The 13,525-nt window shown below is 37.0% G+C and overlaps 1 protein-coding gene across 1 annotated transcript; it reads right to left on the bottom strand.

Annotated features, from left to right (window-relative positions):
- Nucleotides 1-3,486: 3,486 nt before the first annotated feature.
- Nucleotides 3,487-9,930, bottom strand: kcnj2a (potassium inwardly rectifying channel subfamily J member 2a). Its single transcript, XM_046854630.1, has 2 exons — nucleotides 9,670-9,930; nucleotides 3,487-6,730 (listed from the first exon to the last, which is right to left on the bottom strand). The coding sequence occupies exon 2, from the start codon at nucleotides 6,472-6,474 to the stop codon at nucleotides 5,191-5,193; it is 1,284 nt and encodes a 427-aa protein (XP_046710586.1). The 5' UTR covers nucleotides 6,475-6,730; nucleotides 9,670-9,930; the 3' UTR covers nucleotides 3,487-5,190.
- Between the last annotated feature and the right edge of the window lie 3,595 nt (nucleotides 9,931-13,525).

Raw genomic sequence — 13,525 nt, 5'->3', positions numbered from 1 at the left:
GCTTGCTGTTGAACTGATGCTGAACTATATGTTGGTGCTAAATAGATACCACTAACGACAATCAAAACAAGTTTCAAACAGAGCGTGTGCTCTAACCTGATTGTTGGATTGCTGCGTGTGTGACCAGTTAAGTTTTTATCCATAAATAAAAAGGTACGACTGATTTCACAAAGAATAAAAAATAAATAAAAAATATATGAACACAAAAAAGCTACTTAAGTACAGAAACAAATTACATTTACTTTATTACTGTCCACTGGTTGGATGCGCTGCTGTTTGCATGGTCTGACACAAAGCTGTTCCAACTTCATGCTGATTATTTTTCCAGTATCATCACATATTGAAGTGTATATTCCTTTTATACCTCATCAACTTTCGAAAGATAGTTTCGAATGAATTTATAAATTGTCCATTATACTTTTAACAATTTGTAGTTACAGTAAAAGCTAAAAATATATAATTTTTTAGCAGCTATTAACCTACAACAGACCTACAAAGAACATACACAATTCTATCAAACATCATATAAACATCATATATAATTCTCTGGAACTCTGGTTCCTTATGGAGTTCCTGTTCTTGTGGATGATCAGCAAATGATGTTGCAAGCCTTCATGATTTAAATAGTTACAACTGTGGAAAATCATCGCTCTTGATGGTAAGTTGCCCTAAATGAGTAACCTCAAAATCTTGATTGATTTTTAGGCCTTTATATATACAGTACCCCCAGTAATATTGGTACCCTTGGTAAATATGAGCTAAGTAGACTGAGAAAAACTTTAGAACATTAAATTTTGTTTAAACCAACTTCCCCTTTTTTAGATTTCTAGCCTCTAGTATTCAGGTTTCTAGTATTCTCCAACCTCATCAGTCAATAGAAAATATATGGAGCTGTTGTTTTTTGATTAAAAAGGTGCCAATAATTATGCCACTCATATTTAACAGGTAATTTTAATTGTTTGCTTGCATTTGCCAATAATGCCAATATTACTGAAAGGCACTGTACATAATTCCATGTTGTAATTAGTGTTATTCTGTTTTAGGCCACAACGCTGTTGAGTTTGCAAACCTATTTGTTCAGGTGTTAATAACCTCTAGTTATCCAATGAGCCATTAAAGGTAGCTGTTAAACCTGCTGGGATTTAACCTCATGACCTTTAAAGCCAAAAGCCAATGCCTTAACCACTAAGCTACCACCTCCTGTAGAGATATCTTGAAGAAAAAAAAAGAAAAAAAAAATCATTCCTTAATGAATATTAAGTGATAAATGCTTAATGGACAAATGTTTGTGGACATCTGACCTATAAGATTTGTATATTTGTATATATTATAACACCCATTTGCTGTTATAATAACCTCTATTATTTTGTTGGGATGTTCCACTAGGTGTTGGAGTGTGGTTGTGAAAATGGTTCTCATTCAACCACAAGGGTGTTAGTAAAGTCAGGTACAGATGTAGGTGAGGTGAGAATGCCTGAGCTGCAGTCAGTGATCCAATTCATCACCAAGGTGTTCAGTAGGGTTGCAGTCAGAAGCACCTATGCAGAGAAACAGAGAGTAACCTGAGCTCAGGATCAAGCCAGGAGTCATGGATCAAGCAAGCATTTAATAGGTTTATGGTATTTAATTGTCACATAAACTTACTTCCAAAAAGAATATTTCCACATCACATTCCACATGATTTCATCCTGTTTACACTCCTATTAAAAAAGTTTTTATCTCAATAGTAATTCAGGCATCATAAATGTATTTATAACCATCAAAAAAGTTACAACATATAAACATTTCACTTATGCCAGTAGATAGATAGATAGATAGATAGATAGATAGATAGATAGATAGATAGATAGATAGATAGATAGATAGATAGATGCAAAATATAACAGTCAATAAATGAATTGAATTTATTAGCGAATAAGTAAAATAGTTAAAGTAAAAGCAATCAGAAAGATTTACTATTAAATAGAACTTATTTTATATTTTCATTGGCTGAGAGAAACCATCTGCCTTTTCCCCTCTCTCCCCATCTCCATCCTCCCCTTGTACTTTTCCTGTCCATCTTTCTTATTAATGGGTCTTGTAATGACCATTAGCAAATAAAGGAACGAATGTTCGCACACGTACACACAGACACCACTTTGTTCCCCTTTTTTCCCCCCATTGGTTTCAGAAGTCCAGGCTCTTTAAGTTGACATTAGTGTCCATCTTGCTATCCTGTGAAGAAGGATTTTTTCCATCAACCTTCCATCACTCCACTAAAACATGAATCACAGCCTGAGCCTGTCGCACGGAGGGAAGCGACTAGTGCCAGAGTCAGCTCATAGTACTCAAAATGAGCCCCATTTCCTTTCACGAACATCCTGGGATATTTCAGCCCCGACATAACGACAGAGGAATACACAGCACATTGCTCATGAGTGCAAAGCCACAGCCTTTTATGTCAAGCATGAGGTACATGAGGAATGCATAGGTATGAATATGGGATTTGTCTAGTGTTGATGTTAGAAGCGTTTTTTTTTAACATCTCGGGACATTTTGGTCTAAAACAAAAAGGCTTTTAAGGTAAAACCTTCATCTTTTATTAATTAATTAATTTATTTTTAAGGCTGATAAGGTAGTATGAGAAGCAGACACTGTCTAGAACCATTCTAATGTTTAACATTACATTACAGTCATCACTGACCTCAGGCTTTTAAAACTCTATCCAATTGGATATATGGTCCACAGATAATTCCAAATTATATATATATATATATATATATATATATATATATATATATATATATATATATACATACATAAGACAAAAGAAGTTACAAGGATGTCATGGGGAGTCAATACTTTAGAACGCTAGTCTTAATAATTGAGTTGAGCCACACATTTGATTCTTCGTTCATATTTTATTGAAAAACAGAAATAAAATAACATGTACAATAATTATTACAACAATAATAACAATAATATTAGACATAATATAAAAATCTGTACATTCCATTGTTTTTTGCAGTACAAGGAAGACTGATAGAAAACAAACGAACAAAAAGACTGCAAAAAAGTACTGGGATATTTACAAACCGAGGAGAAACTGCACACAGGTCATCAGTCATGGAGAAGGGCTTCTTCAGTTTGATAGGTCAGTATTCATTTATTGGACTATTGATTCTGGATAATACCCTAGCGTGAGTTATTTAGAAAAAAAATACAAATAAAAGAAAATGCACCCAACACATTGCTAACGTGAGTGGATACTGAATTATGTCGACTTGTTTTTTTTTTTACAAGTGTAAAGCATAAAAAAAAAGCAACTGTCTTATGATCTGAATATTATTATCTCCGTTTATAGAGCATTGGAGAATATTTGCTCTTCTAGAAAACTTCCTGACAAAGTAAATAAGGCTGGTTCATTAGCACAATGCCGGGTGATAACATGAAACATCTCAGGTTATGATCAATCCTGAACTCAGTGCTAGTGACGTGATCTTGGTCTTATTATTCAGTCCTGCAGCTTTCAGTGACCCATGTAGCATGTAACAAACGAGCCATCAGAGTTCAACTGCAGCTCGTTAGGTAAAGCTAGACGCTAGTGCTAATGCTGTCTAAAATGCCTTTGAATTCAACAAACCTAAATGTTGTAGTAGGGGTAAGAACATCTCTAACAGTGCTGTTTCTATCCAATTCTACAAAAAAAAAAAAATCAGCTACCTCAAATCTCAAGGCCATAATACAGTGCAGTTGTACATAAACATTTCATTCCTTTTTTTTTTTTTTTGTAAAAAAATAGATATTTTAATTTAGACAAGTTGCTCGTATGCAAATCTACACATTTCTAGCAACTTTCGAAACACTTACTTATGCAGCACTAAAATATAATAGATAACACTGGAGTTTTGGGAATAAGGAGTTGTCACGGGGCTACCCTGTAGCCTCTTGATTTCTATGATCTCTGTGATATTTTCCTTAAAAAAAAAAAAACATTTGGCTTTGAATATGAAAAACCATCTGATAATATAAAGCATGTGTACTGCAAAAACAAACAAAACCAAAACCCCATCCAAATATTTTTGTCCTATAGACCTATGTCTAATCTCTTTAAAATAATCTGATGCCTTGTTTAGAATACTCTTTAGAACATTTCAGTCTTCTCCAAACCTTATTAGAAGATGCAACATAGCAGCATGTATGGAAAAACATTCATTAGCGCATTCTCACCCTCTCTTCCCCAGTGGATGGGATGACTGCTGTGTCTGGCTTTGACACTGGTCTGACCCTGTGGGAGTTACCACTGTAAACAGGCATGTTCCTTGCATTTCCCCCAGCTCCTAAACCTGCTGCAAAGCCTGCAATTAAGCCCAAATGACCCACGCAGAGCAAACTAGTCGTTACATTAATGGCAAGTAAACTGTTTGTATTGTGGCCACAGGTCACACACAAATCTAATCAAAAGTCCCCAACAGGACTATTTCAGGGATACCTACTGCATGGCCCCAACTGAGGTCTTTGGAATAACAATAAGTGGAACAAACAGTAATACGTTAAACATTCAATTTGCCAATGTTTAATATTACGTTAAAACGATTGTATATCAATATGACATGTTAGGACCCTATAAATACAGGCACTTATCTATAAAATCTATAAACACCTGTCTGTACTGGCATTAAGCTTTTGTTAGGTTACTATCTGGAAAGGTTTTCTACACTGGAGATGCTTGGCTATGTCATACAAGCCATAAATTAAAGTAACCGTGCACACATTATTGTATGTTTTCTCCAAAACATACCGACGTGATTTGAGATCATTCGTGCGTTAATATAACACCCTTTTTGAAGCCTATTCATTCGACTGTCACAGCTGGCAAATGCACAGGAAGACATGCCTGATATTTTCAAGTTTTTCATAGCAGTTACATCCTTTCCACTGTGTGCCATCGAAAGAGCAATGGACTAAAAGGTAGTGTTGCATAACTGGATAAACCCACCCACCCCCTTTATGTGCACTTGTTTTCAGTGCAATGCCTCTTTATAAACTGGATATATTCATCATAAACACTCTTGTTTAGTTCATCTCTTAACCTCTCCTTGCAGCTGTACCGTCACCTTAAGTCTGCGTCCCCTCAGGACCTCAGTTCAGCTCAATGTGCCCATCTGATCAACAGGCAACTGCTGGACTTTTCACACGAGGCTTTTACGGTCATATTTCTGATTCCCGTCTCAGTGGCCGTGACTCTAAGGGAACACTGGCTTGACTGTGGTCAGAGTCTGAGCCGGTGTCAGTGTGTGTGCTTGTGGGCACCAGTCCACCCCCGTCTCCTTCCTCCTTTTCCTCTTTGTTCGGCAGCACCACCTCATTCTCGTAACAGAAGGAATTAGAATTGGAAAGAATGTATTTCTTTTCTGCAAGGTCCCTGGCGCTGCACAGTGGGGTGCTGGGCACCTCATAGGTCTTGTGAAAACGTGAATAGTCCACTTTGTAGTAGTTTTTCTCCTCAAACAGAACCGGCTCGAATCGGTGGCCCCAGAGGACCTCGCTGGCCAGATATGAGCTACGGCACTGAGTTGTCATGGCTGTCGCTTCCACCATGCCTTCCAAGATGACCACAATCTCAAACTCCGTACTGTCGAGCTCCTGTTTGCTCATGTCATAAAATGGGCTGTCCTCGTCAATTTCATGAACGATGGTTATTGGAGAAACCAAGAAGATACGGTCAATGCCACTATCGAAGCCCACGTCAATGTCTATTTGGTCCAAAGGGATGTATTCCCCCTCTACTGTGGTACGAGATCTAAGGAGCTGAGCCCGAACATGGGCCTCTACCAGATGGCTTTTGCGCAAGTTGCCAACCCTCCACATTAGACACAGCTTGTTGTCCCTCATGGCCACAGTAGCATTGTGGCTGAACACCAGCGTCTCGTTCCGCTTCTTCGGCTTGGCCATTTTGGCCATGACTGCACCGATGATGAATGCGTCAATGATGCAGCCTACAATGCTCTGAAAGACCACCATGAAGACAGCAATAGGACACTCATCCGTCACATATCGATAGCCGTAGCCAATGGTGGTCTGTGTCTCGATGGAGAAAAGAAAAGCTGCAGTAAAGCTGCTCACGTTCGAAACGCATTTCGGGCTGTTGCCTTCCAGGTCTCCGTGAAAGATGGCCACCAGCCAGAAGATACATCCGAAAAATAACCATGAGAGCAGGAATGCCAAGCAGAAGATAACCAGCATCCAGCGCCAGCGAATGTCCACACAAGTGGTAAAAATGTCAGCTAAATAGCGCTGACCCTTCTCACTGACGTTGATGAACTGTACATTGCAGTGTCCGTCCTTCTTGACGAACCTGCTCTGGGGCTGATGCCGAGTGTGCACCTTGCTCTTCCCGTTCCCATAACCGTTTTGCACTGCCATAGTGGCTAACTTCATCCCGTCCTCTTCTGATGACACAATGCTGTAGCGGTTACCCCGCACAGTTCCCATCACCTCTGTCTGGGAGGGCTGTGCTGTTTCTGCTTTACAAAACAGTCTGAGTTTCTGGAAAAAGCGTTGGAGAAACAGTTTTGAAACGCTCACGGACACAAACACGAGAAGGAAATGGTGGGACTGTTTAGAGCTGGACGCAAATGGCGTGACTCTGCTCCGGTTAAACCGTTGATTGACGGGAAGGTCTGCAGAGCCTAGTGTGCGTTGATCACTTGGCTTTCATCTGCGCCTTCGCTCTCGTCAATGAAGTATCCTATGAAAAACAAACCAAAAAAATGCAGATAAGCAATTTGAATGAATGTGCTAAATATATCACAACATTTCCAAATCTGGGTTAAATCTCTGCTGGAATGAACACCAACCAATCTTAACATATGTTGATACACAAAAGAAAAATCCTACTATGAAGCCAGTGAGGACTCTGACTAATCCTTTAGGTTAGTTCAGAACCGCAGAATGTGCCAAAAATATTTCATTTGGTTCTGAATAAAATAACAATGAGTAACTTTAGCTTCCATTCCCTGGAGCTGAGAGATTGTAAGGTAGTTGTGAAGGTTTGCTCTGTCATTTTTGGCAGTGCTACAAGACAATTTCAACACTGGCCTCGAGGTCATAGTGCTTCCTTGAGATCCCATGGAAAATTCTTGCTTATGTCACATCAGTGTTATATTACATTTTGCTGACTTTGCTTGTCTAATATTGTTGTGTACAGTTCCACACCTGTGGAGAAAACAATAAATGTCTTGCTGCAATTATGGCCTCGGCAGCAGAACGGAGAGGAATTTCTACTTGCCCTGAAGCACAATTCTGCTTTCCAGCAGTCGCTTGCAGCACATTAATGCCCCACCAGTGTATTTGTCAACCTGTTCGCTCCACGCTCCACCAGCCTTACTGCTCACTAGTGCATTATTAATGCCCATTTTCACATACTTTGCTAATCACACAGTCAGGGACGATGGAAAATGTTTTGCATGACTACATCCTTTACCAGTGCACTGGTACACACTGGCTGAATTTCTCTAACCAGTAGCAGAGTCCTGGAAACTTTTCCGACCACACTCTAAAACAGATTATTTTGAGTATGCCGGCCTGCCCAGATAGTAGATTATTCCGGGCCAAATATGGTTCAGTTCAGGCAAAATAAGGGGCAGCTCCGGCAATGGCAAGTGGATTTTGGGCCAAAAGAGCCTGAACTAGGAGCAGCCATAGTTAAGGTTTTCCATAGAATTTGGAGAATTTTGAAATGGGCCCAAGTGCAGCATTTTTGGGCTGGTCCATATCATGCCTGAGATCGCTTCTCATCAAGGTGGAGCTGGAGCTGTGCTTTGCTAGCCAAGATTGGATGAGTTCATCGCCATCATTTCACAGTCCTAAGTAGGCTAGATGAGTAAGCAGTTAAGTGTAAACCAGCACCGGGTCGTGTATCATTTTATCATTTACTGATCTGAAAGCTGCTTTTTCACACACTCTAGAACTGTGGCTTAATAAGTCATTATTCACATGTATTATAATGAATGCAGATCCGAAACCAATTAGATTTCTACAAACTCCAGCTGAAAGCAATACTGAGTGTTCAGTACTGGGTTACAGATGGGACTGGAGAGTTCATCCACCGGGACCTCATCTTCTCTCAGCTGTGTTGTGGTAAGCCTAGGAGCACTATAGCATCACTCATTATGTTCCTAGGGTTGCTACATGCTTTTAACACAATCCCTCAGAATCCAGCTATGAGAAATGATGCATCTTTAATCTTTACTTTGTGAGATAATAAAAGTATAAATAGAATTGAATCTGGGGAAGAATAAAATGACTAGATATAAGATAAACTCATTTATATAAACCTGCCCTTGTTGCCTAATCTTGAAAAGGTGCATGTTGTGTACCTTTGTATAAAATGATTAGTGTAAATCAGAGATGCACTAGATTCACTTTCCATACAAGAGATACTAAAAGATGCATCTTAGAGGGTAACACAGGGTACAATTTAGTACTCTATCATCCTGAGTGTAGTAAATTACTCTCTGCATGTTTTTAGCACTGATTTCATCGTTTCCAATCCAGCAAACGCACATCAGAAATAGCTTTGTACTGGATTGAATGTGATTCAGAATGATTTGTGAGAAAGATAAAAACAAAATCGAGCTGACTTTGAAATGTGATGTTTGGAAATGGAATTGCGACAATATATTCTACTGGATAAACAGTCAAGTACCTGGCAATGTACACAAAGGCAGATTGACAGATGGGACTGTTTCTTTTGAGTAAATGAAATGTAATATAACAATGTTTATATCTAGGAGCAGAGTTTACTTTAATAGTGTGGAACAGAGACCCACAGTGGAAAATGTGACCTACTTATTTTTCTAATCGAAGCTGATTTTCTGGGAGGGGGGGGTCTTCTACATTTTCAGGAATTACTCGAGATTACCTATTGCTAACCTCTTATCCATCACTTGAGATACATGTGTAAAAATGGCACATCATGTACAGTTTGACTTGGAAAATGTTATGCATTAGTAAATCAACATGTACATGAGGCTTATCCTGCCAGCTGTCTATTGAATAAATAAACAAACAAACAATAACTCTAACAAAAAACACACACACACACACACACACACACACACACACACACACACACCCCAAATAGCTACACAAGTGTCACCATAAAACCTTGATCTAATAACAATAGAAATATTTTTTTTCTTCCTTTTGGCTGTGATTGCACAGGAATGTATCTGCTCTGGAAACGTCCAAGTCAGAAGTGTCCTATGAGCTCCAACAGGTGCAGAGCAGAAGCAACACTCTGCACATTTTTGTCATGCAGTGCACAGCTCCTTTTCACTGCCTCTTCAATCATGATATTTACACTAAACTGGGGGACATGAACTGCATCATTTATTTTACTAGTATTTTTTTGCTTGTTGTGCACAGTTCATCATTGCATCTTCTTCCCCACATTTTGGGTTTTAAATAGCAAACTAATAAAATCCTACATTTCCTCCCAATTTGCATGCAAAAAGATATATGCAGAATATATCTCTATCCAGGTTGCAACATTATTTTGCCCACTTTAACTTTTAAAAGGCTTCAATATCAGCTGTTTTCTCTAGAATCTCTGAGAATGACAGTCAAGCAAGTGAATATGCAAATCAAGAACATCCCCAAAATGTTTTTTTCATTCACTCTTACCTGATGATCATTGGTGGTCATGAGGAAAAAACAAAACAAAAACAAAAAGATATATCCAACCAGATGTGACGCTTTTTTGCTGTCCTCTGCATCTGCGTACAAACCATGAATTATTTCATATACATTTATATAAATATATATATGTGTGTGTATATATATACACACACACACACATATATATATATATATATATGTATATATACTTTTTTCTATGTTAAAAAACACTCCCACGTGCTCAGCCAGATCCGAGCACGCGCTTACACTCATGTATTCGTCAGTCTGCGCTCCCAAAACGATTTAAATAGAACACAACACCACGCCCCCAGTTCCCATCCAGCCAATGAGAGCAAACTAAATACTACTAGCCCCATCCCCTGTTTCACAACCAGCCAGTTAGAAAGGGGGAAGATAAAAAGACCGGCTCGCTTCTCTCCGGCTCGAGTCTCCCTCCTTTCAACTCCAACCAGCCAATCAGAAGTCTCGGGTAGTGACGTCACATATACGGGCGCATAAATCTATCTGCTGGTTAAGGCAAGTACAGAAAGTACGGGAGAGAGCAGCAGCTGATCATACATGTGTTTAATGTGGAATGTGAACACTGATATATTTATTCACATTTAAATGATATTAAAAGCCTTTTAATTGTAATGGTTTATAAGCTAATTTCTAAATATAAATACATTCTATCATCATAATAAAATAAGAACACTATTACCAGTACAACAATTTAATGAGATATAAATTAGTCAGGGGGAAACATCATGCACATTATTTCCTATTATATTATCAATTACCATAAAAAAAAAAGTGATATCATTTATAGAAAAAATATATATAGTTATTATATAATATATATATTTTGTATTATATTTTTATTCATTTCTCACTAAAACAAAACAACAACAGAGCCGATCAGTCAACACACACAGCATACACTCAAGCATATTAATAACAACAATATATTGCGAATATGAGAAAGTGACCATTGAAAGGCAAAGGGCAAATCAAAACATGAGGGAAACAATTACAAATTAATAAATGAATAAACAAAACAAAACACAAAAAATGAAGAACATAAATCAGGGCTAGGGTCTTGCTTGTCCAAGTAAATCCCACTATATAATATATATAAATATATTTAATATATATAAAAAAAAAAATATATATATATATATATATATATATATATATATATATATATATATATATATATATTTTTTTTTTTTTTATTTATATTTATATAAATATATATAATATTTTATAAATATAAAAAAAAAAAAATATATATATATATATATATATATATATATATATATATATATATATATATATATATATATTTTTTTTTATTTATTTTTTTTATTTTTTTTATTTATATTTATATAAATATATATAATATTTTTATAAATATAAAAAAAAAAAAATTTATAATATAATATACTATCAAGTTATAAAGCAAATTTATATAAACAAAAGGGCAATGTTCCTGATTTTCTCCTTTGGTTGCCAAATATTTCTATACTGCATTTTCCACACAGAACTCTTTTTTTTTTGCTGACCTTCAATTAAGAAATTGAGTCACATTTCCTTTACAACTCTACTCTACTCATCCTCTAAACACAAACAGCAGCACAATGTAACTGATAATGGTGTGAACTACAGAACAACATATTGAATTTTATACTGATCTCTTTCAGTACATAGGCCTCGGCCTGGCGTTCCTTCTCTATTTTGTGTTTTTAGCTTTTACAAACTGAAGTTTGCTCAGATTCATGGGACGTTCTGCATATCGCTAATGCCACTTCGGGTACTTAGTATGACAATATACTGTATGTTTATTTTATAGTAAATAAAATCATATTTTAACCAATGCATGCCAAAATGCTGAATATATTTTGATATAAATATCTTTTGCTGTGCTGAACAGCTAATCAGATTTTAGGTATGCTTCCCAGTGCAGGTTCATATTGAATAAGATTTAATGACTTTAACCTCATTACAATAATAATAAAAAAAATCAACACAACTGCTGTTTTCTTTAAGAGATCCATCAATTATCCTAATCTGGAATGAGCTAGATTTTCTCCTGCCCTAACCGGCTTCTGTTTGAACAAGGGCGTAATGTCACACTGCTTACTAATCATAAGCTAATGAGGCATGGTGGACTGTGTTTGTGAAGCTGTTTTCGAAGTGCTTATTTTTAGATCCTTTCTTGTTCACTCTATAAATAATGGCGCCTATTTATAGCTGTCTGCTCTGAGCTGGTGTTTGCCTTTCAGGTCGATTTGAGTCGATGCTTGGACAAGAGCTGTTACTAACCACAAGGTGGAGGCCTGGAGGCTTTAGTATTTCCCGATGTCCTCTCAAATCCATGGCCAATTGAGGAGAAACCATTCACAGAAGATGCCTAAAAACATCTGCTATCCAGTCTACATGAACGCAAGACTGCCAATTTTCAGGAATAGATCTGAGAGAGGACAGGCATGGTGTCAGCCAGAAATGACTGTAAAAGCGATGATCCTGTTAACAGTGTCAAGATGTACATTTTTGTTTCCTAAATTACAAATAATCCACATGTAGCCTGTTCTTTAGATCTTAGTATGTAGGTGATGCTTGTCTTCAATCAGGTAAGTGTAACCTCAGATGCAAAGAAGACTTTTAGCCTAAATTCCCTATTGCTCCACTACTGGTGTGTTCTTCTGCACCAAACATGCACTGATACTATTCATAATCATTTGTAGGCCTAATTTAATTTTCTTACAGTATATTATCCTCATTATTCATATCTATATTATGCAAATATGCCATGGACATATGTTTGGTGGTTAATGTGTTTTTATGTGGTTAATATTGCAAGTTACGTGACAAAAAACAAATGACCAAATATGATATGGTATAAAATGTAAAATTCCCACTTACCAGCTTGTCCTCAATCATGTGGCAGATACCAACTGGAGAAGGCGAAGCCTAAAACGTCCCTTCTCTGAGACACGTGACGCCAGTCACCCCGATCCTTGAACCGCTGAGAGGGCAATGTAATACACTCAAGTGCTATCTACCCTCTTCCACATACATGAGTTTACAGATGCCCAGGATTGGCTGGTGTTACTGTAATTGAATAGTGAGAGCAGTCTGTCATCCCATCCATTTAAGATTTTCGGATAGAGCGACACAGCTTTGGTGGACTTTCCTGCAGTCAATTGCACGCTCCCTCAAAACTAGCCATCTTGTTGACATTGTAAATAATAATACACAAATATATTTTTTCTTCTTCTTTCGGCTGCTCCCATTAGGGGGCGCCACAGCGGATCATCCGTCGCAATATTCAGATTGCTTTATCTATTATGCACATGTTTCTTTAAAATTAATACATAAAATTCTGATAGGCCAGCATTTTCATTTAACATCGCAACCAACAATGCGCCTTTGTTTATTTATTTGTATTTATTTATTTTTTACTAGTAGGCGGGGCTTAATTTTAATTGCCTCTAGTACCAAATTCCCAGATGGCCAATTTATCATATTTATTATTATTAGTATAACCCAAAACATGTTATTTTATACCTCATATACTTTTATTTCTGTCGAGTAGCAGTGATTGTTTTATATTTGGTTAAAATTCCTGTTGCATTCAAAGAAACACGCTGTTAAAATTGAAAAAAGAAAATCACAAACTTATGAATAAAACGCACCCCTCTGGCTGACAATGGACTAGTCCACTTTTCCCCAGCCACTAGCTGTCTTTTTACGTTAGATGGTACAAAGCAGGTGAGAGGTTTTAGCTTAAAAAATAGTAAAATTGCTGCCAATATTTTTTGAAAAATAAACATTTGTAGAATATTTAATTTAGATGAAT

This window comes from Silurus meridionalis, chromosome 7 (assembly GCF_014805685.1).
Source record: "Silurus meridionalis isolate SWU-2019-XX chromosome 7, ASM1480568v1, whole genome shotgun sequence".
Classification (NCBI taxonomy): Eukaryota; Metazoa; Chordata; class Actinopteri; order Siluriformes; family Siluridae; genus Silurus; species Silurus meridionalis.
This window is presented reverse-complemented; position numbering and strand designations above follow the sequence as displayed.